General features: G+C 40.6%; 2 protein-coding genes and 1 long non-coding RNA gene across 3 annotated transcripts in view; 1 reads left to right on the forward strand and 2 right to left on the reverse strand.

Annotated features, from left to right (window-relative positions):
• Positions 1-27,450, forward strand: part of prdm6 (PR domain containing 6) — a 69,450-nt gene that overhangs the window by 29,372 nt on the left and 12,628 nt on the right. The window contains exons 6-7 of the mRNA XM_032578907.1: positions 7,599-7,723; positions 18,449-18,827. Of these exons, the coding sequence (XP_032434798.1) occupies positions 7,599-7,723; positions 18,449-18,827 (504 nt within the window). The remainder of the gene's footprint in view (positions 1-7,598; positions 7,724-18,448; positions 18,828-27,450) is intronic.
• LOC116729982 (uncharacterized) lies at positions 287-5,632 on the reverse strand. The gene is made up of 3 exons (XM_032578906.1): positions 5,535-5,632; positions 4,889-4,957; positions 287-3,796 (listed from the first exon to the last, which is right to left on the reverse strand). Exon 3 carries the CDS (start codon positions 3,630-3,632, stop codon positions 1,194-1,196), a length of 2,439 nt encoding a protein of 812 aa, XP_032434797.1. The 5' UTR covers positions 3,633-3,796; positions 4,889-4,957; positions 5,535-5,632; the 3' UTR covers positions 287-1,193.
• On the reverse strand, positions 21,198-26,425 carry LOC116729984 (uncharacterized). The gene is made up of 3 exons (XR_004341228.1): positions 26,371-26,425; positions 25,577-25,578; positions 21,198-21,208 (listed from the first exon to the last, which is right to left on the reverse strand). It is a non-coding gene; the product is annotated as an uncharacterized LOC116729984 (long non-coding RNA).

Genomic DNA, 27,450 nt, shown 5'->3' on the forward strand with positions numbered 1-27,450 from the left:
AAATAGTTTATGGAGTTACCAGGGTTACGAAGATATGGGTCAGTTTCTGTCTTTGGATTGTCAAAATGTGTTGATGTTGAATTACAGTCAAGTATTCTGGTTGTTTTTTCTGTCATATCTTGTCTACTGAATTCCCAAATACAATGAGGAAAATAAGTATTTGAACATCCTGTGACTTTGCAAGTTCACCCACTTAGAAATTATGGGGGCCGTTAAAATTTTCATCTTAGGTGCATGTCCACTGTGAGAGACATAATCTAAAAAGTTCAAAAATCACAACATATGATTTTTAAAAAATAATTTATTTGTACGTTACTTCTGCAAATAAGTATTTGAACATCTGCCAATCAGTCAAAAAGCTGGTCAATAACCTGAAGAGAGCTGGCACCATTGTTTCTGTGGGTAATACAATAAGACGTCATGGTTTCCTTTTTTGGTTTTGACATTTTCTCTTTATTCACACAGCAAAACACCCAGAAAACATGCAAGTTATTCAAGCACCAACATAATTTCATAGTTTTGTACATGAGGTGGAACGACCTCATCCATTACACTTCCTTTCTTTGTGTTGAGAATCAGCCCCATTAATAAATCCACCAGAATATGCTGTAAAATGTTCGTTACACAAATGTTGCATGTTGTAATCGGATCTGCCGGCTTTACCAGGAAATCCTTCTGACAAACCAGTCAAACTGGATGCTCAGTGTTTCAAGTCAAAGATTCTGAGAAAATCTACCTGTGTTGTTTCGAAGGAGTGAGAGCAAAAACACATTCAGTAACATGTTCTAACAAAGTCATAAACTTTCTTTACCTCTTTCAGCATGAACGTTTATACAAAAGTCTTCTGTGATTGTTTGCAACCAATTTAACAAACAGTTAAAATTTCACCAATTGTACTGTTAGTCACATAATCTTCTGCATAACACACATTATTTTTTTATTCTTAGATCATCTCATATTGATACGTTGCAAACATGATTATACATGATATAGAATATCACCCATATTCAAATCTTCACAATACCCGTTAAAATCTACATTGAATATGTGTGATTAAGATCCCATAATCCTAACATTTTAATTTAAAGCTGTTATACATTTTGCATGTCAAGTGAAATGAAAGCATTTATGTATAAATGAGTAAAAAGCAACATTTTCCAGTATTCTGGTTTTGCTCTCAGGGAGAAATAATCTCATGAAATGCTACAAATTCTTTTCTCTGCAGCCTTTTTCACTTGTTCCTGCATCCACTCGTTGATTTCCTCCTGATGGGTCTCCTTCAGCTCAGTTATTCTATTTTGGATATATGTCTCACTGTGGAAACAAAGCGTTGATTTCAACTGGTTTATTTCTTCATCGTGTTTTCTCAACAGCTTCTCAAAACTTTTCTGGTGAGCTTTCTTTGTAGTCAGCTGCTTCATAATTTGTTCATTTTGTTTCTGTTCCTTCTGCTTCAAGTCTTTTATTTCTTTCTCAATTTTTTCCATCTCAGCCGAGACATCGCAGGCATACTTGTTCCTGAAATCATTGCATTGTTCTGCTTGTTTTCTAGCATCCTCATAACTTCTCCTCTCTAATTCCTCCATTTGCTTGCGAAACATTTCTCTTGCTTCTCTCCATTCGCTTTCCTCTTGTTCCCTCCGGATTTGTTCTTCTTCTGTCCTTTTTATTTCATAAATACGCTTTTCCTCTTCATATTCTTCTCTTAGCTTTTGGAGTCGTTTCTGCTCATCTTCTTGTCTCTGTATGTCCTCACGATGTCTGTTCTCCCACCATTCCCTCTTTTCTTGTTCCCAAGCTTCTCTTTCTTTTGTCATGTCTTCTCTGCTTTGTGCTAATATAGCCCTCTCTCCAAATACTTTGCTCAGTCGCTGTTTCTTCTGCAGGTTTTCATATTTTTGTTCAAACTCATGTTCTTGCATCTCATCTTCCTTTTTCTTCACCTCTTCTTCCTCTTCTCTTTTTCTTCTGTCCATCTTCATCTTCTTTTCCTCCCTCATAAAATTCTCCTCTGTCTCCTTGACTCTTTGGGCGCTCTCTTCTGATCCTTGTTCAGACTTCGCCAGTTGTTTTGCTTTTGTGACTCCTTTCTTTCTTTTCTTTTGAATGTTGTCTTCAATTTCTTTTTTTAAGTCTTCCTTCTTTTTCTGTAGCTCTGTGTCTTTTTCTGTCAGTATCTTCTTGGTTTCTTTTTGTATGGCTTCTTCTGCCTCTTTGAAGAGATGTGAACTGTAGTAGCTACCACCATTTTCCCTTAGCATTGCCTCCACTTTGTCTAGGAGCTCTGTGGCTTGAAGTTGATTCTCTTGGTCATTGTTGTTAAAGACTTGATATCTCTCCCCACAATCAGTGATCAGCCTTTTGACAAATTCCTTGCTTTCGTTTAAGTAACTGTCAAATGTCTGATCTCTAAGTTCGTCTCCTCTGGTGAACACAACAATGATGAAGTTCACTGACTTCTCTCCGAAGAAATCCTTGAGCAGTTCCACAGTTTCTTTTTCTTCCTGCGTAAAGCGTCCGATCTGCAGGACGAGTAAGAAGACATGAGGTCCGGGGGCCGACAAGCTGATGCATTTTATCAGCTCTTGTTTAACTTGGTCATTAGACAGAGACGTGTCAAACAGTCCTGGTGTGTCCACCACTGCAATAGGACGACCATTGACCTCTCCTGTCTCTTTCTGACAATGTTTTGTCACTGATTTTTGAGAAACCTTTGATGAAAAGCATTTCCTGCCCAGGATGGTGTTTCCAGTGGCACTTTTACCACAACCGGTCTTCCCAATCATCACCATACGGAGAGGCTCTTTACTCTGCGGCGTGGATAGACTTTGGTTTATGGTTAGGTTCTGTATCATGCCTGATCCAGAGTCATTTGGTAGAACCTGGACCCTGAATGGATGCTGCATCCTCTGCACCTTCTGTGGATTCGGTCTGTGCTTGTTGAAATTGGTCCCAGAGTTGAATGTTGTTCTCCTTTGCACTACAGCAGGCTTGGGAAACATCTTTTTAGTAAAACTTCTTGTTCCTAATCTTGTCATTGTTTGGACACAAAGCAGCATTTCAGAGATCTGATTCTTGGTGTAGAAGACTATATATCGTTCCCTACATTTCTGACAGAGATCTTGAATATCTTTATTTTCCCTCAGAAACCTCAGCGCTGCAGAATGTGTGTCAGTTGCCTCCATGGTAAAAAGAATCATGGTGAAATCATTGATTCCTAAACTGAAGATTTCCTGGATGGTTTCCAGCTCCTTCCTATCTTCCTCAGTCGAACAGTGCAATGGGAGGACCAAAATGAAGGCGTGGACGCCGTCAGGGTCACAAAGAGAAACACACTGGAAGCATTCTTTCTTCGCTGCTTCCTTTGGTCTTCCATACAGAGCAGGCAGCTCCATTATGGACACCGGATACCCACAGGCAGTTCCCTGATTTCTAATCATCTCTGAACCACCAGAATAATTTTCTCCCAGGATGGTGCGAGCTACTGAAGCTTTCTTGACTGCATGTCTTCCACATAAGACCAGATTCAGTTGGGGTTGTACAGATTGAGGACGATCCATAGGATCCATGTCTTCAGCAAAGGTTAAATGTCGCCTTTTGTTCTCTTTCACCAAATTCTCCATTTCGTTCATCAGTTCTTCAAGATTATTGGCAGAAAAATCAGTTTCATCCAAATTTAGATTATGAATCTTTTTTCACATTCTCTCTGAAGTTGGTTCACAGAAAACCTCCATCGCTGATCATTTTCGGTTGTGATGACTATTGCATAATTAAAGACTTCTTTCCCAAAAAAGAACTGAAAACAAAAAAAAGTTGAATTAGATTTTTCTTTATCCTGATTCACTAACTAATATTTTTACTGTGACATGTTTAGTTTTATTATGCAAAAGTACAATTACTTTAAGTAACATGCTGTATTGCATCATTGCAAATATTGAGATAGCAAAATGTACAAACCAAATGTTATTTATATACAAAGCTAATATGACATTTTTTTGTTAGCAGTAGAGCTGGGCGATAAATCATTTTTTATCAATTGTTCCAATTTGCGGTCTTGGAAGATTTCATTTTTGAAAATCTGGATTTCTTTTTATTTATATATACATTTTTAAATGATTTATTACTGGAGTTTCAGTCGTTTAAATGGGGCCTTTCATTTTGTATTTAGTTGGACTTTGAATTCAATTCCCAGAAGGGTTGATTAAAATAAAAGCAAGTTTTTGAAAATACTTTCTGTCATTTGTAATTTATTTTTAAGAAAGTAAGAAAAAAAATTTAAAGTAAGAAATTGGATTTGGATCTTTTATTTGTAGTCATATTCCTAATTTAATCATCTCAATTTCCATAAAGTGAAATCTTTTGCTTGCTACTCGTTAAAACAAACCAGCCTCCAAGTTCCTCAGAAGGATAAAAATGTTTTTGTATTTTTGATTTAAATCTTACCTCCAGAAGAGCAAAAACTAAATTCTGTGCTGTCATTATTAACAACAAAGCTAAAATGAAAAACCTTTTTAAAGGACTCGATATAATTCAGTTGATTCCACAGGATTTAAGAGAGAAAGAACAAACCAGAGGCTGTTGATAAAACTAAACTATGATCATATTAAAACACCAGGTTTTGCTCTTTACTGTTGTTTGCAGGTGAGCAGTCAGTTTAGAGTTTACTGAAGCTTTCTCTCCAAAGATGAAGCAAGTAAAACAGGAGTGTCTGTTTCTGATTTTCATGTTATGTAATTATTAATAGTTAAATAAAACTAACCTTGTGATTGTTACTAACAGTGTTGATCTAGTTAATCCACAGCTGTTTGTGGCAGGATTAATGATTTGCATTCATTGTTTTTAGTGCAATAACCTTTAGTGCTGCAGATGCATTCAGTTCCAAACTCACCTGGTGATGTTGCCATTTTTACCTGAGGGAAATTTCCACTCTGATACTGCTGCAAGGTAAAAGCTGCACCTGAAACCAGACAATGTTGAAGTAAGGAGTGTGGCTAAACCAGTTTAACCAATGGAAGCTACAGAGGTTGAATTATAATCATGATCAGGTGGAAAACATTTATGTTTTTTTAATGATTTAAAATTGTCAAACGTTATTAAAATCAAAGCAACACTATAATACTGTCTGCTAAATGTTCATCCCACAATGAACACAATAAATAACATCAAATATGTAACATGTTGTACAACCTTTAATGGAATAAATAAACCAACAGATACAACAAAGCGGCTTAATTACTACTTAATAAATAACAGTGATAAGTAAATTTCCCTTTTGTATTCATACTTAGAAAAGTATTAATTTAAATTGCCTTTAACAAGGTCAATCAATCTAAAATGATCTTTGCTACTAAAACTTGGACTAGTTTTTAGTAACATTTTTGTCAAAGGTTCTGAACCTACCTGAGGTTTTTCTGTTTAGTTGTAAAATCTAATCTGGTTGATATCTGAACTGATTTTAGCTGCTCTCCAGAGATCTGAATCTTTCCTATGTCATGAGCATAACAAAATATAAACATATTATTTATTAGGCTTACCATTTTTTCTCAGTCTGTCTTTGTTTCCAGATCTTCAGTTGCTGCTCCAATGCACAGATGTGATCTGATCTTTCCTGTTTATCTGAAGCTTGTTCTCAGAGAAAGAATGGATGCGTCACACTGAGGAGTTCCTGGTTGGCATTGACCCAAATATGCTGACAAGTATGACAGGAATGAAAACTTTTATGTGCTTTCAGCACATATCTAGATACCATAACTATTATTAGCATGGCAGTGCGGCTGTACCAACCCAAAGGTAATAAGTCTGAGTGTGGATTTTACCGTAAAGATGTACATTTAATCAACTTTACTTTGGGATTTTAACTTTTACCACCTCATAAAGCTATAGTTCATAAGATTTAATTAAGGGCTAAAATATATGTAGAAGCAGCAGTTTTGATGGTTCTCTACTCTGGAGCAAGTTTCCATAAAACACCAAACAGTGTTAAAGTTACAGCTGAAACACAGAGATCCTTTAAACCTAAAAACCTTCCAGTTTAGAGCTGCCTCTGATTAATAACATCATTAAATATACTTTATTTTGCCACTGTGATGTTATGGTTTTTGTTTGTTTTATGTTTTCGTCTTTTATGGGATTGAACTAACTAAACACATTACCAGTATTAGTAATAAAGTTTACACCTCTTCACCACAGATGCCAGTAAATTTGACTGGTGCTGTTTAATCCCACTCAGTAAAAAATGCTGAACTGGCTTTGGTTTCCCTGCTGTGGTGAAGTGATGTAAACTCTGTGGCAGTGAGAGAGAATACCAGAATCTGTTGTGTTTTCTTGAATGAGTTTTAGTTCCTTATTTAGTAAAACTGGTTGAAGAGCAAAAATCCCTCCAGCGGCCGTCAATCCTCACCCTCCACCCCCCACAGAAAGTCAACGTTAGGAGAAGATGATGTCAGACTGAACTAAATCAGGTTTTACTGCCTTTTGTTTCCTCACCACAGTTTCATACTAAAATGCTTCGTGTGTGTCAGCATTTAGTTTAACCTGATTCATTTACATAATCACCAGCTGATATCTCTGAATCTTTATTTTATGTAATTCAGTAGGAAATTATCCTGATGCATTGAACTCATTTGAGTTTGTCTGGTCTCATTCCTCAGGTTTTATAAACTTCTTTAAACTTTAGTTGGATAAGCAGGTAATGAAGTTTAGCTCAGTTTAGCCAGGTAACAGGTGAACCTGAAGAGTTTTATGCAACAGTTTAGATTTATTTGACTTCCTTTAGTTTTTATTTGTCTTAAAAGTTTTAATGCTCCTCCAATCTGGGACAAAACTTTCAGAAAACTTCGAAACAGTGAAGTCTTAAACCCGCCTGTTTAAAGTTGCCTTTGATTAATAATTACTGGGACATTGATCAATATATTTGATGATTTTGGGTTTATCGTATTTGACAAAATGTATTGTTTGTTGCTGTTTATTATATTATGTTTTTATGGTGTAAAGGACTTTGAAAGTCCTTGTTGCTGAAATGTGCCACACAAATAAACTGGACGTAAAAAATGAATTAGTTTTCTGGCTTCAAGACACAATAAGGGAGCCGTTGTGGGACTTGAACCTGTGACCTCTCCGCTATAATCTGCTCTGGCTGCCACTCTGCCAGCAGGGAGAGAGGAAAACATGTGGGAAATGTTTTAAAATAGTTAGCGCTGGAAATAAAAGTGTGGTTTTGAATGTGGCTTTGCTCATGTTGTTAGAATGATGTTTTTGGGCGGAGGAAGTGTTATTCTAGTGGCGGTGTGACCCAGGAACCATCAGCTCTCTGGATACGTCAGCGAACAACATGCTGAAACGTAGCTGCTCTGTGCAAAGTGAGAGACACCAGATATTTCCCATAAATCATCTCGAGTTTGGTCTGATGTGAACTGAAGCTGTTATCAGATGGAAGTTTTTATCCGTCTCCCATCTTCTCCTGTGCAGAATAGTTGAGTCATTTGTTTTTGGTGGACCTGGGGTCTGGTCCGCCGCCTGCCTCATGATTTTACTCAGACTCACAAGTAAAGACACAAGTTATAAAATAAAAAGTCAGCTTTTCTGTGTTTGTCTTGCAGGTCGTGCATCTTCTACAGAGCCTGCATGGACATCCCCAGAGGAACGGAGCTGCTGGTTTGGTACAACGACTCCTACACGTCCTTCTTCGGCATCCCGCTGCAGTGCATCGCTCAGGACGAAAACCGTGAGGAGACATTTCCAACTTTACCTGTGTTTGTTGGTTGAAGACTCAGGAATTGACTCTTCTGGTCTCAGCCTTTAAATTTGCTGCTTCAGACACACAACTCACTGCAGTTCTTAGTTCAGATAGTAGCAAAATCAACAACTGGAAGAAATTAGAAGCACATTTTCCATGAACTCTAATTTGACAGGTTGACTATCTGTGGAATTATTAAGTCTATGTAACATTTTACAATAAATATTTATACTTGGATCAACTCTAAACCACAGAAGAAGAAGAAATTAGGATGCAGAGAGAATAACAGAGGGCAGGAAGAACGACCAAATTTATTAGCAGAGCACCTCAAAAAACAAACCCACAAAACCGACCAAAGTGTTTCGGATTAAGCATAATAAATAGTCAGCGTCTCACACGAATGTTAATATAACATGGACTGAATCCTTCACTTCCTCTGCTGCTGCTAAAACTACAAGCAGACTAAAATGCTAAAACAGAGCAGAAAATACGCATCATTGTTCACGACTTCTCTTTCTGTTCGCTCATTGGCCCAGTCAAAAATCTATCGGAGGGAATCCAAGTTAATGGGAGGAATCCCAGATGGAGCAGTGTAGGGAAATGAGAATCTAGTCCAGTGGAATTGAGTAAAAAGGCAAAGGTTGGCTAACTAAAAACAGCTGCTGTCCAGATCTGAGGGAATGAGCAGATCAGACAGATAAAATGGAGCAGAATTAGTTTTATTACATTATTGTTTTTATCAAAAGGAGAAAAACGTTTTGTACCAGCTGTAGGCGAACAGTGTAACAAGAAGAAAAGCAATAATAGCGGTGGGAGGTAATAAAAGCATGAAATTCTGTCTCCAGTTTGATTTTGGAAAGCAAAAGCTTAATTTTTTTATTTCTCCTGAACTGGAAAAGCTGGATTTTCTGCAGATTGTTGCTGCTTTTTAAGTTTTCTAAAGGAAAAGAGCAAATATATAAAACATTGAAGTCACATAAACACTAAGAACATCTGTAAGCTCCTCTGCTTTTTTCTCATCTTTTATAATAACTTCCTTTAGGTTTGTCTATAGAACAAGAAACATCACAAATTTTAGCTAAAACCTCCTCAGTCACATATTTCTGACTATCTTATATTAAATATATTTTTTCCCATTTGGTCACCTGTTTCTTCTTTTCTTCCATCCTGTTCTTTTTCCATTTCTCCTCCATCCCTCCTCTTCACCCCTCCTTCTCTTTTCTCTGTTTTTTGTTTACCTATCCCCCAGTTTTCTGCTCTGTCAGCTTGTTTATATTCACGTTTTCTTGTACATCTTGCAGAATAACTCCCTGCAGGCGGAAAACAAACATTGTCTTTTTTTCTACATAATTATTTAGAAAGAAAAACTCGAAGGGAAAAAGGAGCAGAAGAAGGTTTTAATCTGCGGAATCTAAACTGAAATAAATTGAATTAGGGACTCTCCTTTAACAGAGCCGTGTTGAAACGAGATCGTGCTGATTGCAAATTAGAGACGTTTGGCCACAAGCTGGTTTGCATTACAGACAAAACGAGTCTTTTACATGACATTGTTCATCATGACAGCGCTGTGGCGTCCTCTGTAAACATAATCACAGGCACACAAACAAACATCCGACATTCCACTGTGTTCTTTCTGCATTAGGACAAGAAGAAGAGCTGCTGCCATGAGTGAAACGTTCTGAAGGAGCAAATACTTCCTGTCTTTATTGTTTGTATCTCTTTAAAGCCACACATGGCTGCTCTTTTCATTAATGGCTTCCAGTAGTTTGGGTTATCTTGGTTCATTTCTATTTAATTTAAAAAATTACTAATGCCTTTTTAAATGTGTCTGAAATGGCCACTTTCTGCACAGCTCTCTGACCCAATTCAGGTTGAAGTCTGAACTTTGACTAGGCCATTACAACACCTCAATTGTTGTCATTTTCAGCCATTCTGCTGTAGATCTACTGCTGTTGATGGGATCTGTGTGATGGTGACGACCCAGAAACTTTAGTTCAGTCTGTAATCAGTGACTGCAGGTTGAGGACAAAACCCCAACCATCACTCCTCCACCTCCATGCCTGATACTTGGTGTGAGGTGTACATTGTGCTGTTTTTAGCTGGAAGAGTTTTTTTTTTTTACCTTCAGCCATTTAAAATGAGCCAATCAGGAAACAGTTGCATCTTTCTCTGCACATTGCTGATGCCTCTCCATCTTGGTGTTGTGTTAAAACTAGAAGTGGGACTCAATTAAAATGTGTAATTAAGTTAATTTTAATTGGTGTAATTAATTAATCGTAATTAATCAAAAACCACCGACAAAATAAATAACCTTTTTGTTTCAAAAAACATTTTTACTGCTAAATCACTGAATAAATGGACATATGAGGTCAAAAAATATATTTTTTAATTTGATATTCATGTTCTTTAAGCATGTTTAATCAAAAACTCCTCATTATTCATGGAGCTTCTTTGGAAATGTGGACACTAGCGTTAGCATCTGTGCTGCTGCTACATGTTTAGCATTGAGATGCTATTTTAGGCCTGAATAGCTTCAGGCTAACTCCTTTCAACACAACTTCAACACAACAGAGATCTTTTTCAGCGTCCCATCAGATCAGTTTAGAAGCAGAAATTAACCCATATTTGACTAACTTAGCTTTTGTTCATTATTTTAATTATTATGTAATTTTATGAGTGCAGCTTTACCAACTCACCAGATGAAATCACTTTACTATTATGGGAGGATTTTGTTTCTTTTACTGCTTTCTACTGAGTTACTCAGTTACTTTGATGCCTCTCGTTTGTTCTGTTTGTGTTAAAAATGGTCCATTTCCTGTCCTGTATAAAGAAATCAGCTTGTTTTCTTCTGGGTTTGAATCCAGAGTCATCTGCCTTTTGACACTGATGTCTGCTGTCAGAGTTTGAGACGTGGAAGACGTCAGCAAGTTAAAACAACTCAGAAACGCTGTCAACGATTCAGGCTGTAGGCTGATTTTAAATCATCTCTGTCCATGTGAAGACATTTAGTCCCTGAAAGTACAAAGTAAATCCTACACAAAGAGATGTTCAACACATTGATTCAGCCTGCAGTGAACAAAGGTTTGTTCACATCCCAATTAGCTTAAATCAGATTATATGTTTTGTACCAAATAGAAACCAGAAACTCTGGTCTTAATTAAAGACACTTTGCTACTAACTGCATTTAGGCTGTGCATTGTTCTCGGGTTGGCATTGTTATCTGCTGATTGTGGCGTCCATGTTTAAATGTGACGCTGAAAGACAGCAGGGTTGTGTCCTCGGGTTAGGAGATGTTGAACTATTTGACCCGTATCGGTGCAGAGCGAGCCGACTGAACGCACTGAGACTGGCAGCTCCCATCCCTCATCAACCAGATAAATCCAAAACCTGCTGCATCAAGATCTAATTCACAACTGAAACCCGAGTAAATTCGCTTCAGAAGTACTTTATTAACCCCAAAGTAGAGTTAATGACAGACTGTTGGTAACAAAAAGCTTAAAGAGCCAATTAATTAGAGACTTTTCACCTCTTAGATACTAATTACATTTCATTCTTTGAGATCAGAAAATCTGTGAAGCACTTTAATGATGTTTTCACACTTTGGGATCCAAAAGTTGCAACACTGGTTTCTTTTCCAGCTGCTGTGGTTCTCTTTCTCACTGCAAAGTCAAACCAACTAAACCAGGGGAACCCAAAGTCGATCCAGGAGGGCCGGCATCCTGCATGTTTTAGTTCTCTCCCTGGTTTAACACACCTGGATCAAATTATGGCTCGTTAGAGGCCTAAGAAGAGCATTGACATGCTGAACAGGTTGTTGGTACCAGGGAGAGAACCAAAACGAGCAGGATGCCGGGCCTCGAGGACCGACTTTGGACTCCCCTGAACCTTTTGTAGAAACTTTTCCCCTCCTGGCCTGTGGGGGCGCTGCATCAAGAACCACTGAAAGAAACGACATGAAACCCTCTGAAGACACTGAGCGCAACTTCCCTCTTCACAAAATCTAAACATTTCTCCTTCTAGCGCCAGACTTGTGCCTTTGTTTTGGTTGTATTTACCCAGAATGCCTTGCGATGTAGTCCGCTTCCTTTCTTTTTTTGAGTGGTTCCCGGTCCCGATTAAAAATCTAATGTTCAATAGAAACGTGAAAATCCTGAAATTCATGTTGTGAAAACAATAAACTAGTAAACATGTTAGTATAGATTTAATTTTAACATCTTCCATCAACTGATCAAAACTCAACTTCACCTAAAAACACGACGTGAATAAAATCCACCTTTATGTTTCCACCAGTCCACACTGTAACCCGGGAAAGAGAAACACGAAGAAAACACACCCACACACCCCCCAACACACACACACACACACACCCTGTGGCTGTTTACTGAAAAACGTTCCCTCCAATCAGAGTTTGTCGGCCTGACACTCCACAGCCCAGCGGACCGCTAACAACAACAACATGTCCGCAGACACACACTTCATTTCCTCCTCTTCTCCTCTCCACTCATTCTTTTCCACCTCGTCTTCCTCAGTGTTTATTATCGCTGTGAGGAAGGTTCTGATAGGAACGGTGGAGAAAAATCTGGAGAATGAGAAGAAATGTTGGTTAGACAAAGAGGCGCTACATTTATATTGACTTGCTTAAAGTAACCTCACATCTCTTCTTTATTAAAAATGAAATATTGTTATTACTGTTAGAATGGTCTGTATTGATTAGATGAGCATTTAAATGTTTAATGATCAATGGTAGGCCATTGATCATCAGGAAAGCTTCAGCAATAATCTGAACAGCAAATGAAAAACGGTTCAGATACGTTTTCAGATCAATCAGTTGGTTTTAACCAGATAATCTTCTTTGGTCAGAAGTTTTAGTTACAGACGTCCAAACAGCTTCACTGGTAGAAACTCGATAAAAAGGATTTTTGATTTGAAAATGTGCTTATTTTGTTGATGTTTCTGAACTAGAACAACCCAGAATGCACCGTCCAGGTGGAGCGGGTCGGTCTGTGGCCCAGGTGGAGCGGGTCGGTTTCTGGCCCGGGTGGAGCGGGTCGGTCTGTGGCCCAGGTGGAGCGGGTCGGTTTCTGGCCCAGGTGGAGCGGGTTGGTTTCTGGCCCGGGTGGAGCGGGTCGGTCTGTGGCCCGGGTGGAGTGGGTCGGTTTCTGGCCCAGGTGGAGCGGGTTGGTCTGTGGCCCAAGTGGAGCGGGTCGGCCTGTGGCCCAGGTGGAGCGGGTCGGTCTGTGGCCCGGGTGGAGCGGGTCGGTTTCTGGCCGAGGTGGAGCGGGTCGGTTTCTGGCCCGGGTGGAGCGGGTCGGTCTGTGGCCCGGGTGGAGTGGGTCGGTCTGTGGCCCGGGTGGAGCGGGTCGGTTTCTGGCCCAGGTGGAGCGGGTCGGTTTCTGGCCCGGGTGGAGCGGGTCGGTCTGTGGCCCGGGTGGAGTGGGTCGGTTTCTGGCCCAGGTGGAGCGGGTTGGTCTGTGGCCCAGGTGGAGCGGGTCGGTCTGTGGTTCAGGTGGAGCGGGTCGGCCTGTGGCCCAGGTGGAGCGGGTCGGTCTGTGGCCCGGGTGGAGCGGGTCGGTTTCTGGCCCAGGTGGAGCGGGTCGGTCTGTGGCCCAGGTGGAGCGGGTCGGTCTGTGGTTCAGGTGGAGCGGGTCGGCCTGTGGCCCAGGTGGAGCGGGTCGGTCTGTGGCCCGGGTGGAGCGGGTTGGTCTGTGGCCCAGGTGGAGCGGGTTGGTTTCTGGCCCAGGTGGAGCGGGTCGGTCTGTGGCTCAGGTGGAGCGGGTCGGTCTCTGGCCCAGGTGGAGCAGGTCGGTCTCTGGCCCAGGTGGAGCGGGTCGGTCTCTGGCCCAGGTGGAGCTGGTCGGTCTGTGGCTCAGGTGGAGCTGGTCGGTTTCTGGCCCAGGTGGAGCGGGTCGGTCTGTGGCCCAGGTGGAGCGGGTCGATCTGTGGCCCAGGTGGAGCGGTTCAGGTGTCTCGGTGTTTAGTTCCTGGTGACAGCAGGATGGAGGAAAGAGACTCGCTGTAACTTGTTTTACAGTAACAGGTCTGGTATGACGCTGTGCAGTAAAGAACATTTCCGTAAGGCGGTGAATTTACTGGCACGTCTTCATTCCATCCTGAACTTCTGGGAACGTTCAGTCGAAAGCAAAAATTTACATCCGCCATATAAAAAGACACACACACCTTTTCTCTGTTATTTTCTGTCAGTTAGAAACAGTTTCTGTGAAGTGAAACTGAAAGCTTTGGTCATTGTTAGAGAAAAAGTCTTTTTCTTGGCCCAGATAAATCTTAGAAAGGCCAAACAGGCTCTTAGTGTCTGAAGCTCCTTCAGGTCTGAATCCATGGAGATCAGCCATACGCAGCGTTAGCCTTTAGCTGATGTCACGAACATGGCCGCCACTCTGTCACAGGGTCTCTCAGGGTCCCTGTGATTTCTCAGGGTCAGACTTGTCAGCAAGTTTCCCAACCTCTGTGAGATCCAGCATGAAGAAGGTCTTGCCTTTTTCAAAAGGAGTTAGAACTGATTAAATCCTCTAAAACTTGGAGACGTTTAGTCGTGTCCTTGTAGCTCTTTGCTGAGACATGAGCAGGCAGAACGTTCAGCTGCAGGTTTCTCTGAACTCGACTCGTTACAACCTGCAGAAATCTGCAGTTTTCACCTGTTCAGGTAAAACAGCTCAATTAAAAACAGCTGTTACCAGCTGCTCAGGGTAATTAGGATTCTTCACGGCAGGAAACCTGCAAGTTTCCCACAGATTTCACTAATTACCATATGAATAATATCAGACATTTTTTAACTTAAAATAAATCAAAGCAATTGTTTGTTTTTTGATTAAATCTCTGGCACATTGTAGAGTCATATTTTTATAAGCATCTATATGATTTTCAGTTAAAATAAACATGATAAAGTTCAGAAGTTAAAGTTTGAAAAAATTTGGTTTTATCTGTAAAGAATCTGCTAAAGGTAAGAAACTATCTAATCATAAGTATTTGACATGTTTGTCTCTGAAAATGAATGTTTTAATTCTGTTATTCATAAAAACATTTGTTTTATAGAGTAATTATGTCCCCAAACTTTTATTGCTACAAATTGTTTCTTTGATGATTTAATTTAAAATATACCCCAGAGACTTGAGGTTAAAACTTTTTCTTGGAAGAGCGATAATCTGCTGTTGATGGATGTTTGAACCTAAGAGTGTAAAATAAAGTCATGTTGACATAAAACAGGAGGATCTTCACATGGTTTCATAACAAAGAGAGACGAAGGGTGTTGGTATGTGGCTGAATCTGATATGGGAGCAGAGGGTGGTGCTCCACCCATCTTCTGCTCTCCATCAGCTTGAAAAAGTTGCTTTTAAAACTTTTCTCTGATCCTGAAGAAAGGAGTCCGTTGGTATTCACGTCACACCCATCTGGAGGAGAACACACACACACCCCCACACACACACACACACACACCCACACACACACACACACACACACACGCACACACAGAAAGGAAGAAATCACAGACTCTGCAATGTTGCAAACTCCATCTGCATAATTCTCCCATTCTGATGATGCATTTCATTCACAATCCAAAACATATCGACTCACATTTTTTGTAAATACGACGTTTGTAGGAAAATGAATTAAGAGAGGGCGAGCGGCGCGAAACGCGGCCGTCGATAGTGCCGTCGGCCGACTTACAAATGGTGTAATTATCTCCTCATAAGGTTATTAGAGGATCAATGAGGCCTGGTGGCCTGATGGCAGAGGTGAGCTGATGAAGGATGGAAAATGGTTATGATGCTCTGACTGAAGAGATACAACACTGAGAGGATGTTTATCTGCAAGCTTTTTTTGCTTTCCAGCTTTTATTTGTCCACTTTTTTCTCTTTTCTCTACAGAAAATGTAACTTATAGTTGAGGTGATTTATAGAAAATATGATTAACTTTGAGCTACGGTAGACTGTAGATCTTTGCTTGGAAAGTAATTCTAAGATATTTATGGAAAATTCACCTATTCACAGATTTTCTATAGAGCATATCTAAGGCATTCCAAAGTAAATTCAATGTGGAAAGCTGAAATTCCTCAGAGAAATGCTACTTTGTAAATACTCTAATCCAGGATTGTTAGTCATTTTATTTACTACTGATTGGCTGAACACCAAAGAGCCGAGAGAAAGATGACTATGGTTGGTAGCTTCTGTGTATATGGCTTTCTTTGTGCAAATTAATGCATATTAAGGTAAATTTGAACTAATAAAATGGTAAACTTTAAGCGTTTTTAGAGGGGTATTTGTCAGGTATTCATGTCAACTCCTGTCCCTAACGTCTGCTATCACCAGGGATCCGCTGTAGTTTTTGTAAGATTATATTTATAAATTTATTTAAGAGTCAGTGAAGTGAATCGCATCCCAACCCTGCCGTTCTTGGTCCGACTCCACATCCAGACAGACTCTCTACAGAAGCTGCAGTCAACGCTCCACTCAGGCCGTTGCTTTCTTTGATTAACTTCCTTCGTCTTGTTCTGATTTGGTGACGATGCTGTCGGCCCTGAAGACTTTAAAATCCATCTACAGACGGCGGCGGCCATTATTACCGCCGTAAACAGCGCGCTGCTGGGTGACGGCTACGTTCTACTTCTGCGCATGCGGGTCGCTTTGGGGTCGTAAACCGTTCACACAGATCACATTTAATTAGTAGCATCACTGTGAACTTCAGCTTACCACTGTTTATGTCACCTTCCTTGGTTTGTCTTCACAACCGATACCAGGTTCACAAAATAAACAGCTTGTCCAGAGATTCCATAATAATCCACAACATTCAGTTTGAGCCTTCATAACCAATATCTGTTTAAGTTTAGAGAAGTAAAAGAAAACGTTGGTCAAGGTTTGGGATCATTGTCATCAAACTAATGATGAAGGGAAACAAAGTCTGTTTCTGGTGTCGGAGAACAGAGCCAGGCCACATGCCACGTTTTCACAAACAAGCCAGTTTTACAGAACCAAAACCATCCGCAGCGACTTAAAGCAAAAACAGACATCCTAATGTCAATTCAAACATGATGAAGGGTTATGGAGTCCAGATCTGTCAGTTGGTCAGACCTCACAACACAAAGCAGCTGACTTTTGGGTCGAGTGAGGACAGCTGGTTTACCCCAAATCTAATTTACACGCTTTCATATAACGTCTTCTTTCCTGTTTTATCATTTTACTCAACTGTTTGATTCACCAGCAACACTTTATTCTTAATCGGAGCTTCTTATCTGCCAAATTTATTTATCGTGCTGCATTTATGTTCAGATTTCTTTCTGTAAAGAAAAACAGAACCGGAAAAATAGAATTAGGTGGAGTGGATAAAACTTTAGAGCACAAAGGATGATTACACCAAACAGTGGAAATAAAGGTCAGGCTGAGTTCAGCGTAGTAACTCACACTGATTGCACTTGAATGTTTTGGTGCTGGATTTATTTGCAGCTACATTTCTCAGAGAGTAAAACGCCAACGTGTAAATAAATCAAACATGTGCATTTTGTAAAGATTTGTTTAGTATTTTAAATTTGTAAGAGTATCCAGAAGCCCTTCAGTTTGAATCAGTTAAAAACTTGAGGGCCAGAATTTGAGCCTTTCATTGGTTATTGATTTAGCTGCTAGTTTTCTCCAGATCAAAGTCTAGAAGCTCACAAACTCTGACATGTGAAAAACTAAATATTTTTCTGGTGAGTGATGAAACGTCTACAAGAAACGGAAAGAAGGAAGTGCAGCCTCAATTAAACGCTTCGGATTCCATTTCATTGTACTGTTTTAATTTAATGCTACAGTGGATCCCCGGTAAATGTCAAATTCACAAATACTCAGGCCTCCTCTAAAAACACTCCAAATGTATCCTAATAGTTCACACCAGCCTTGTTTAGTCCACTTTAATCCAACTTGAACGTAGGGCATTCTGGGTAAATACAACCAAAACAAACGCAAGAGTCTAATGCTAGAGGTAGAAATGAAAAGACTGAAAGATTAAATCAGACACTACACTGTTATTGTTTACCTTTCATGAAGAAGAAAGCTGAGCTAATTTACTTAGTTATTCTGCTTAATTCTTTGGTTGGAATATAAATGTACTTCTTTTTATTTTAGTATTCCCACTATGACTTAAAACTAATCAGCTAGAACATCGGCAGTCTGTGCAGGGTCCTAGCAACGTCTTCTACTAAGACTGAACTACAACCGCATCATATCCTCTGCTTGCAGCGCGGTTTGGCTCGTTGCCAGGGCGATGGAGGAAGAAGTTGAAGACCCTCCCATGTTACTGATGACCTGATGAAATTACAGCCAGTCTGAAACTGACTGTGCTGGTGCAGAAACCTGCCATATATGGAATAGATGAGTCTGTGGGCGGGACCAGGTTGAGTCTGTGGGTGGGGCTAGGATGAGTTTGGGGGCGGGGCCAGGGCGAGTTGTCATGGGAATACACAGAGAGAGTTTCAGGGATGTGGAAAGAAACAAAAAAAACCTGAAAGTGCAGCAGCTTCATGATTCCCTCCACTCTGAGCAAAGTTTTTACATTTTCTGCTTTAGAGTGAAGCAGTGACAGCCCCATTATTTAATGTTTGTCAGCCCACACTTACATCATATTGTTGTTTACACCATATTGCATCATGGGACGTTATTCTGACTTGGTGATGCGGCCTCAGCTGACCTCAGCTGACCTCCCTGCCTTTCCTGTGTGTTTTTACAGTAAACGTTCCAGCTACAGTGGTGGAGGCCATGAGCAGACAGGAATCCCTCCAGTCCTTCAGCAAAAACAGCAAGCCATCCTCGTCTTCATCGTCCTCCTCCTCCCCTCCGGCCGCCCTGCTGCGCTCCATGGTCTTCCCCCACGCCCCCTGTTCCCGGAGCTTCTCGCTGCTGGACAAGGTTGGGGTCGGAGTTCAGTCGGACTCCGGCTTCGGCCAGCTGGGCTCGAAGAACCAGCGGGTTCTGGCGAGCCCGACCTCCACCAGCCAGCTGAGCAGCGAGTTCAGCGACTGGCATCTGTGGAAGTGCGGCCAGTGCTTCAAGACCTTCACCCAGAGGATCCTGCTGCAGATGCACGTCTGTCCGCAGAACCCCGACAGGTCAGAGTTCATCTGATCCCACTAACCCACTGTGATGAGGCTTAGTAACACTAATCTGAGATGTAGATTGATTCTTTTAGACGTGGAGTTCAAGATAGATAACATTAACTAGTTATAGTGTAAAACATTCCATGTCTGAAACATTCATTTGTCATTTTTATGATTATTCTGAGATGGACAGTTTGTCTGTGTGTATCTTTGACTACGTTCACATTTTCGTGTTAAATTCAGATTTTATTTTCTGCGTTTGTTCATGCTGCTAATTAATTGCGACAGCAGTCAGACTTCTGCGTGAACGGTTTACGATCCCAAAGCGTCACACAGCAGCGCTCCGTTTACGGCTGCAATAATGGCTGCCGACAACGACGGATGGATTTTAAACTCGTCACCAGACGAATGAAGCTGATAAAAAGAAAGTCCCGCTAACAGAACGGCTGTTAGTGGAGCCTTGGCTCCAGAAGTCGGACTGGATGTGGAGTCGGACCTGGAGAGGTGGGGTCGGGATGTGATGCGTTCACTGACACAGACTGCTTTCATAATTTCATCATTATTATTGTCAGCCATTGTTTACATCCAGATTCACCTTCTTCTGCTGCAGAATTAGACGCTTGTCTCACAGCAGTGACATGAAGGTCGGATGAAATGTTCTGACTGCAGACTCTCTGAAAACTATCCAATTCAAATCCAATTTAGTTCCACATAGTGGAAGTGGAACCAGTCTGATTTTTGTTTTTAGAACTGGGTTGTTCAGGCTCTGCTGTGAGAAAAAGGCCTGAAGTCCAGAGGAGGAACTCAAGCTGCAGTTTATAAAAACCCAAAATGATTGTTAGCCATAAAAGATTCAAAGTGACATGCTGATTATGGGCTTTGAGGGTTTATTACTACTTGATTGGTTATTTAATTACTGAGGCTGTTTGGTTAAATTGTCCTGTAGGCAACAGAAAGTTGTGGCACTGCAGTGGTAAACATCCTGGCTGAATCGATTTCTGATTTAAGTTTTCTGGGAACAACAGCAGCTTTTAGCTTCTGATTGAGGAAACGTTTTTATCCGGATGTGTCTGATCTGTTTCTGGAGGATTTTCTGTTGTACGTAAATCGTGTTAATGTTGGGATCTGGTCCGTCTGCGGGACGAACAGCTGACTGGTCAAACTGAACAAGAAAGACAGAAGATCCCACATGGAAGGAGATTGTTTCTGCAGATTGACCAATGGCCAGAGTCTGTAGCTGCTTCAAGTCGGATCTGCAGCTCCAAAGCTCCAGCGGTGCTGGTTCTCTCCATGCTGGGCTGCTTTTACTGGGAGCACTGGGACGCAGATATTCTTCAGGGGTTCTGAAGAGGAGACAGGTCCGCCTGCCTTCGTCTTCTCTGATGTAAGAAACCATGATTGAGGTTTTGTTTGTTGCTTTCAGTGACTCATCAATTTTCCTTCCTTCACGTCAGAAACTCCCTGGACGATTCCACTGAAACCAGAAAACAGTCAAAGTGCAGAATGTAAATAATGTTAGTTTCCAACTCCCAGCTGTTTGTCTGCTGGCCAGTGAACACGTGGTTCTGATTAGGACTTCGTCCTGCAATCATTTCTGTTTTTAATAAATGGTTCCTGCTGTGAGATTTGCTGAACAAAACCTTTTGTTTTTCATTCAAAAATATTAAAAAATGAAACATTTTAACTTCAGGAAGGAATCAGGACTCTATTTCTCAACTTGTTTCTCTTTTTGTAAACTTTGTTGACTCTTTTACATTTATTTCCTGACTATGAGAATTGAAGGCACCGTTTCTGGTTAATCATCTTGTTTTTATGCACGATTGTGGCTCAGAGAGAGAATAATAATAATAATGAGTCAGCAAGCTGTAAGTGAAACCTGCTGGTTGTATTTGGACCTGAACTGTTGCCGTAGCTGTTCAGAGAAAGTCGGACTCTTCTGCTGTGACTTACCATCTTTGTTGTCTCATCATCTCAACATTTATGTGTGGAAGTCTGTGGATTCGAGTGGAGAAAGCGTAAAGTGTTTGAGTTTGTATAACATCTGCCAAGTTAATTATGTGCAGCATGGATGGAGGAAGATGAGATCTATATGTGTGTGTTGGGGTCGGAGGATGTATTGGAAATTTTTTGCTTAGCTTTATTTTTTGTGGGGAGAGTCAGAGCGGCGTATAAATCACGGCGGCGCATCAGTGAGAAATACCTCGCCTTACGGTGACGGGGCCAGGAAAACAGATGCCACTTATTCAATAAACTAATACTCATAGGGAAGAAAAATGTGGGCTGGATATGGAGGGGGGCGGAGGGGTCGATCGGGGGCTGCCTGTCAATAGGAAGGTTTTATGGGACAGAGAAGCAGATAAAATTCAGCTGAACAAGCCAAACAGAACAGAGTCCTGCAGCTCCAAGGCTGCATTATCCCTCATATTCATGCAGCCGCCAGGCAGAGCAGCACCGCCGTCCCTGTTAGTCTGCAGAAAAGTTTGGCCTCCATGTTCACCTGTTCACTGAACAGGGTTTACGGTGCTAACACACTCCCAACCTGGTCATCTGGACGATTCGGATATCTGGAGTTTAGTTTAATCATCAAACTAAACCAAAGGAACCAGAGATTACCGAGAAACGATATGCTGACCCAAATCTGCTCCTGTCACCTTGATCAGCCCTCGCTGGTTCTGGATAGGGTCAAACTAAGAGATGTACTAGAATAAACTCATAATATTAGCAGAATAAATACACAATATTACCAGAAGAAATTCGTAAAATTACTATAAAACGTTTTAATGAGTTAAAGCTTTGATAGTTAAAGATCTGATGTGACCAGCTCATCTAGTCCATGATTGTTTCTTTTAAATTCACCTTCAGTCATTTCAAACTCCAGCTGCTGATAATAATGTGATGCTGATAATAATGTGTTCAGCCAGATGTGTGAAAAGATGAAATATTTCCTTATTGGTAAAACTGATACCACAGTAAACTTCACAAGATGCTCAACGTTCCTCGTTTCTCCTCAGAGCTTTAAATTAATTGAGCTGAAAAAAAGTGAGGGTGAGGAAAATGTCTTCTCTTTCAATTCAAATTCAAATTCAGAAATACTTCAGTGATCTCAAAGGGAAATTAAAAAGCAAATGACGTCGTTTTGTGGGTGAATAAGTGAAACTTGTTCTATGAAGTAAATTCTGTATTTTCTGGACTATAAATTCTATAAGTTATTTTTTCTTCTTCATGGCACATTTTTGAGTTATGCGACTTATTTGCCTGAAAATACGATACATGTACAGAAACACACACAGTGTGACGTCGCCGCTGCGCCTTACATAGCTCTCAGCTTTGATCGGTGTTTGCTTATCTACTGATATTACAGTTTTTATCTGTTTTTATTCGCCTCTAAAGACGCAGCAGGAGCATTTTGTGTGTTTTTGGTGTAAAATAATCAGCATATTTAAATGAATTATTTCTATATTCCACCTTCAGGGCTGCTGCTGTTTTATCTGTCGATCTCTCATCCACCTCTGGATTTCTCCCTCTCTCCTCTGTTTCTTCATACATACTTATCGATGTTTGCTTGATGGGAACATCAGCAGCTGAAGACTGATGGCTCTTTACGTCAGTAAAAAAACAGCCCAGCTCCATCTCTTTCAGCTCTGTTTTTTCTGCTGACTGTTTCTTTTTCTCAACTTTTTCTTCTTTGTCATTTCCCTGCGTGTCATTTGACCAGAATCCATCAGGAGAGGAGCCGTTTGTTTCTGTCAGCGCTGCTTTTAAACCGCTGTCGGGATGCCGGACGCTGTTTAGCTTCTGCGATGATGATGAGTGATGAATCAGGGAGAAAAATGAGAAGACGAATGAACTGTGACTCCACTCTCCGTCTCTACATGTTGCAGAAACGATGCAGCATCAAACCGCCGCGGCGAGCTGCGTTAATAACCGCGGCTGCTGTGATGGATGTGTTTACTGCGCTGCTGTTTAAAACAGTCATTAGAGCTTTTTAGGGAAAACGGGTTATTATTACCAAACGCTTTGATCGGCAGCCTGCACCTCTCATGCTGCTGGCGCTTGGTGTTTATGGATCAGGCTGCTATTTGCACATGAATATAATCAGAGGACAGAGAGTTTACAGCCGACTGGGAGAGGGCATCACCACAGCCGGCTGTTTACTGGGATTAACTGGTGCTTCTGTCATCGTTTTGGGCCGGACAACCGTGTTTCTGTGGTTTCTCGTCTGCAACCTTCAGCTTTTTCACCAGTGCCCATAAAAAATGTGATTTCATTCTATTTTTCTGAGCTGTTATTCTAACAATGCCCTCAGGGATTTTACCCAGGCTGCCAGACTCTGGAAAACAGAAAAGAGTTCCTAAACTTTATTCCACGTCTATCTAAAAGATAAAAACCTACTTTCGAAACGCCACGTCTCAACCTAATCTTTTTGTGAAAACAAATATCGATTGGTTTGGTTTACTGGGTCTCATAAAGTTAAATTTAGGTTTCTCCTCTACATCGTTATTTGCTTTAGGATCTAATGTTTGTTTAAAAGACTTAAAAAAGAATTTAGGCACAAATAGAAAACAATATAAACTAAAGTGGATTTTATAGGGCCACAATTTTAGAGTTACTGCGTGAGAGAAACCACAGGTAAACATCAGCGAGCCGAGTGGAGGTTTAAAACCGGCCTGCCTCCGAGTCCAACTGAAAACTTCTGCAAACAGGAACCAAAATTAACTTTTCAGAGTCTGGAGTTCCTGTCGTGTTGCTTCTTCTCCGCCGGATCAGAAGAAAAGGCGTCTTATGATTTATACAACATGAAGTTAAAACCAACTCAGTCAAATCTGTTTGACTTAAATGATTTAAATAAACTGTTTAAATCTTAGTTTGGGAAAGTTTTGAATTCAGAAATGAAACTCGTGATGAACCATGTGACCCGAACGTTTTCATCATGGCTGATATTAGCGACTGTCAAACAAAGTCGCCGAGCAGCTGAATAGGGGAATCCTTGTTGACGCGCCAGCTGATCCAAAACCATCCATTCCAGGATGCAGTTAAGATGGTTTTATTTTGTCACATTGTCAATATCCAAGAACAGTGTCCAAAAGAGCATTAAAACCGGATCCGCAGGTTTAATCAGTGATCAAGGACAAAATACCATATTAGCATAAGGCGGTCAGCAAAAAGTAAACCTCCCCCTTCACCCACTCACTAAAGTCACTAGGTCAGCAACAGGTGATCTACAATCACTAATAACACCACGTGATCCCGCCCCTCACCTATCCACAACAGCTGATGGCGCCGAAGTTCAGTCAGATGTTACTATGAGGAATTTAGATTTACATTAATTAGCTTGATTAAGGATTCACCGATACACTGCTTTCATTTCCGATACGATATCTGAGGTTTAGTATCTGCCGATACGATTCGATGCAGAAAAACAGCTGAATGACTTAAAACGTTGTTTTTTTAGCATAAATGTACTGAATTACAAATTTATTTGATAATTCTGCACCAGTACAGCTCATTGAAATCCACCAACAGCTTCAGAAGCTGATCAAACATGAAAAACAACTTTAATCTGTTCAGTCACTAAAGTTAGCTCTTATGTACGTAGTTCTTATATAAGAAACTAAAAACTGACAGAAACAATGAGTAAAATTAAAAACACAGAAACAATGAGTAAAATTAAAAACACAGAAACAATGAGTAAAATTAAAAACACAGAAACAATGAGTAAAATTAAAAACAATGAGTAAAATTTAAAACAGAAACAGACTTTCTTTCAAATGGTTCTGAAAATGCAATTAGGAATTATAAATATAATGTAAAATAAATAATAGACCATGACGTCGCTCAGAGTACAGAGCGTAGAATTAGACTGAATAGATCGGACAGATTTATTCTATTCTAGATCTGATACCAGATCTAGAATATCTGATACTAGATCTGATACCAGATCTAGAATTGGGGCCGATACAGATATTAATATCAGATCGATTCATCTCTAATAATACTGTAAGAAGCAGGAAAACGTCATTTTATTTGTGAAAACAAAGAAAACATTTTTTTTATTCAGACCAACTTGAATTGATGAAACATGAAAATATCTAAATAATTTCTGAAAACAGTTCCTGATATGTGAAACCTTTACTCTGTTAAGTCACAAAATGTGATTAAATGTTTATTTTGAGGCGCTGGGACGACCAAACACCTGGTCCTGTTGAAAACTGCAGAGGTGAATCCTGGACTGAATTATTCTACACTGTAAAACTCAATCTGTTAGTTTGTGGGAGAAAAAGTTGTGATTTAGTTTCTTTCCCAGATACTCAGAATGTCTCATTCCCTCCTGACTGACCAAACTTTCTGTTGCATCCAGAAACTGACAGATGTGATTCAACAAGCAGATAAATTATATTTTACTTTCTCAAAATGAGCCTTTTAAAAGGTCCTGCTGGGCTCAGATGAGCCCATTTCATAAATGTGTTACTTTTACTGCATCTGTGGGATATTATGGGTAAGCAGCCACCGTAAATATTTAGTAAAAATGATGGGGAAAATGATTGATTGACCGTAATCTTTAACATGCGACTCTTTCTTGTTTTCTTGTCGAGCTGAGAAAAGTCTCAGAGCAGAAATAACTCAAAGTGTTTGCATGTCCGACTGTTTCTCTGTGTTATTAAACTGTTGATGTTAAGCAGATTTATCACCTTACAGTGAGGATATATTTGTATTTAACACAAACACAGATGTGTGCCGCCATGCTGGATGCAGATGTTTACTACTTTAAAAAATCATTTCTGTTCCATCTTCATGTTGCTGAATTTAAACGTTTCATGTTGCTGCTGCTGTTTGACTTGGTAGTTCAAAAGCAGAAATAAAACAAAAATATGTAAAAAAGTAATGAAATACGTATTTAAATTGCTGTGTCCTTTCACACTACATTACCCATAATGCTCAGCCATATTTTGGCTTTTTGAAGAACATCTGAACTTTGTGCTTTAAAACACAAACAGACAGAAGGAGGTTTGATGAAACGAAAGGAAGCTGGAGAAGCTTTTCCTGTTTCTCAGAAGTGATTTTGATCTTTTTGTGGATTTCAGCGAGTCGGTTTCTGTTCCTACAGAATATTTGTCTCATTGATTATGTATCGATGAGGTCAGAGCGGTGATTTATGGCCGCTGGTCTCCAGGGAGAAACGTCTTCATACGAGTCGGACACAGAAGACGTCCTCCGATAGAACTCCATATGGATTAGACCGCATCCATACGGATCCATGGACGCACATCACTCTGCATGACTGCACTGCAAACACACACCCCCACACCCACACACACACACACACACCCACACACACACACACCCCTACACACCCACACACCCACACACACACCCCCACACACACAGAGGCAATTAGTCCAGAATTAACACTGAAGCAGAGGAAATCAAGTCGTCACCTGCTGAAACGTTTTGAACACGTTTAAAGGTCAACCTGCAGAGGATTTAGAAAACATGAAACTGTTTTTATCTCAGAACATTAAAACTTCAACTGTTGATCAACACAAACAAAACGAACAACCGGGGGTGTCCAAAGTGTGGCGCCGGGCCCATTTGTGGCCCTCAGAACAATTCAGAGCGGCCCTTGATTACAGTCCAGGCAGCGGATTTAAAAACATGTTGAGGTGAAGTTTTCACTGATGGTGCAACGCGAAGTATTCATCCAGGTTTGTGTTTTGAATCGAATTTGTTTTTATAGTAAAAGGAGACAAATTAAAAATAAACATCTGGTGGCTTTAATTAAAAATCAACCTGGGAGTTTCAGGTTAATTAACTTGTCAAAATGAAGCGAGACATGTTCTGTTCTTGTTGCAAGAAAAAGACAAAATGCCACAAAAATGAGAGCAAGAACTTCTTTATTAATGTCTTCAGAGTCAGAAGTTTACATACACATCCTCAGCGTTTGGTCAAACGTTTAGGGTTTCATTCATTAAGCTGGTGTATGTAAACTTTTGGTTTCAGTTGAAACTGCAGAGCCAGAAGCTTCTGTAGAGGATGAGCTGAGGAGGCTGATTATTTATCAATGTTTTCAGGGTTTTTAAATCTGAAAACTTTTAAAGTCTTTAAACTATTGAAAGCGTTTCATTATGGTTGACTAATGGACACATTCTCACTAAGCCTCTGCTCTCCCTGTCCTCTCCGTTGACCTCTGACCCGTCTGTGCTGTGGCTGCGGCCATCTTGTTCCCACGCCGCCGCGCCGGCTCGGAGCTGGCAGCGGCGTTCGGCCTCACAGGCCTTCTGCCTCTTTCATCAGCTCATGTGTTGGAGGTGTGGGCCCAGTGAGACGTCGACACCGATCCTGTTGTTGTTACCACACGTTGTGTTGAAAGGCGTCGCAGAGTTTATTGTCCTGAGCCGCTTTTCACCCACGTTTTCCAGGTGATTAATTTGACGGATCTCCGTCACGTCAACGCGGAGTAAACTCTGCGGCGGGCGGTTCTCCTCTGATCGGCGCTCCACATGAAGAGCTGTTAGTTTGTGTAAGAGACACACAGAAGTGGCCGTCTGTGTTTGTGTTAGTGAGCAGCCGTGTTGACTCTGAGCGTATCAGGCTGTTTGTGCTGTCAGCGGCTCGTGACGCGGCCGCACTGATTAAC

Source organism: Xiphophorus hellerii, chromosome 12, assembly GCF_003331165.1.
Source record: "Xiphophorus hellerii strain 12219 chromosome 12, Xiphophorus_hellerii-4.1, whole genome shotgun sequence".
Taxonomy (NCBI): domain Eukaryota; kingdom Metazoa; phylum Chordata; class Actinopteri; order Cyprinodontiformes; family Poeciliidae; genus Xiphophorus; species Xiphophorus hellerii.

Excerpts from the sequence above, each read along its gene's own strand:
- LOC116729982 (XM_032578906.1), bottom strand. The coding sequence starts at position 3,632 with ATGAACGAAATGGAGAATTTGGTGAAAGAGAACAAAAGGCGACATTTA.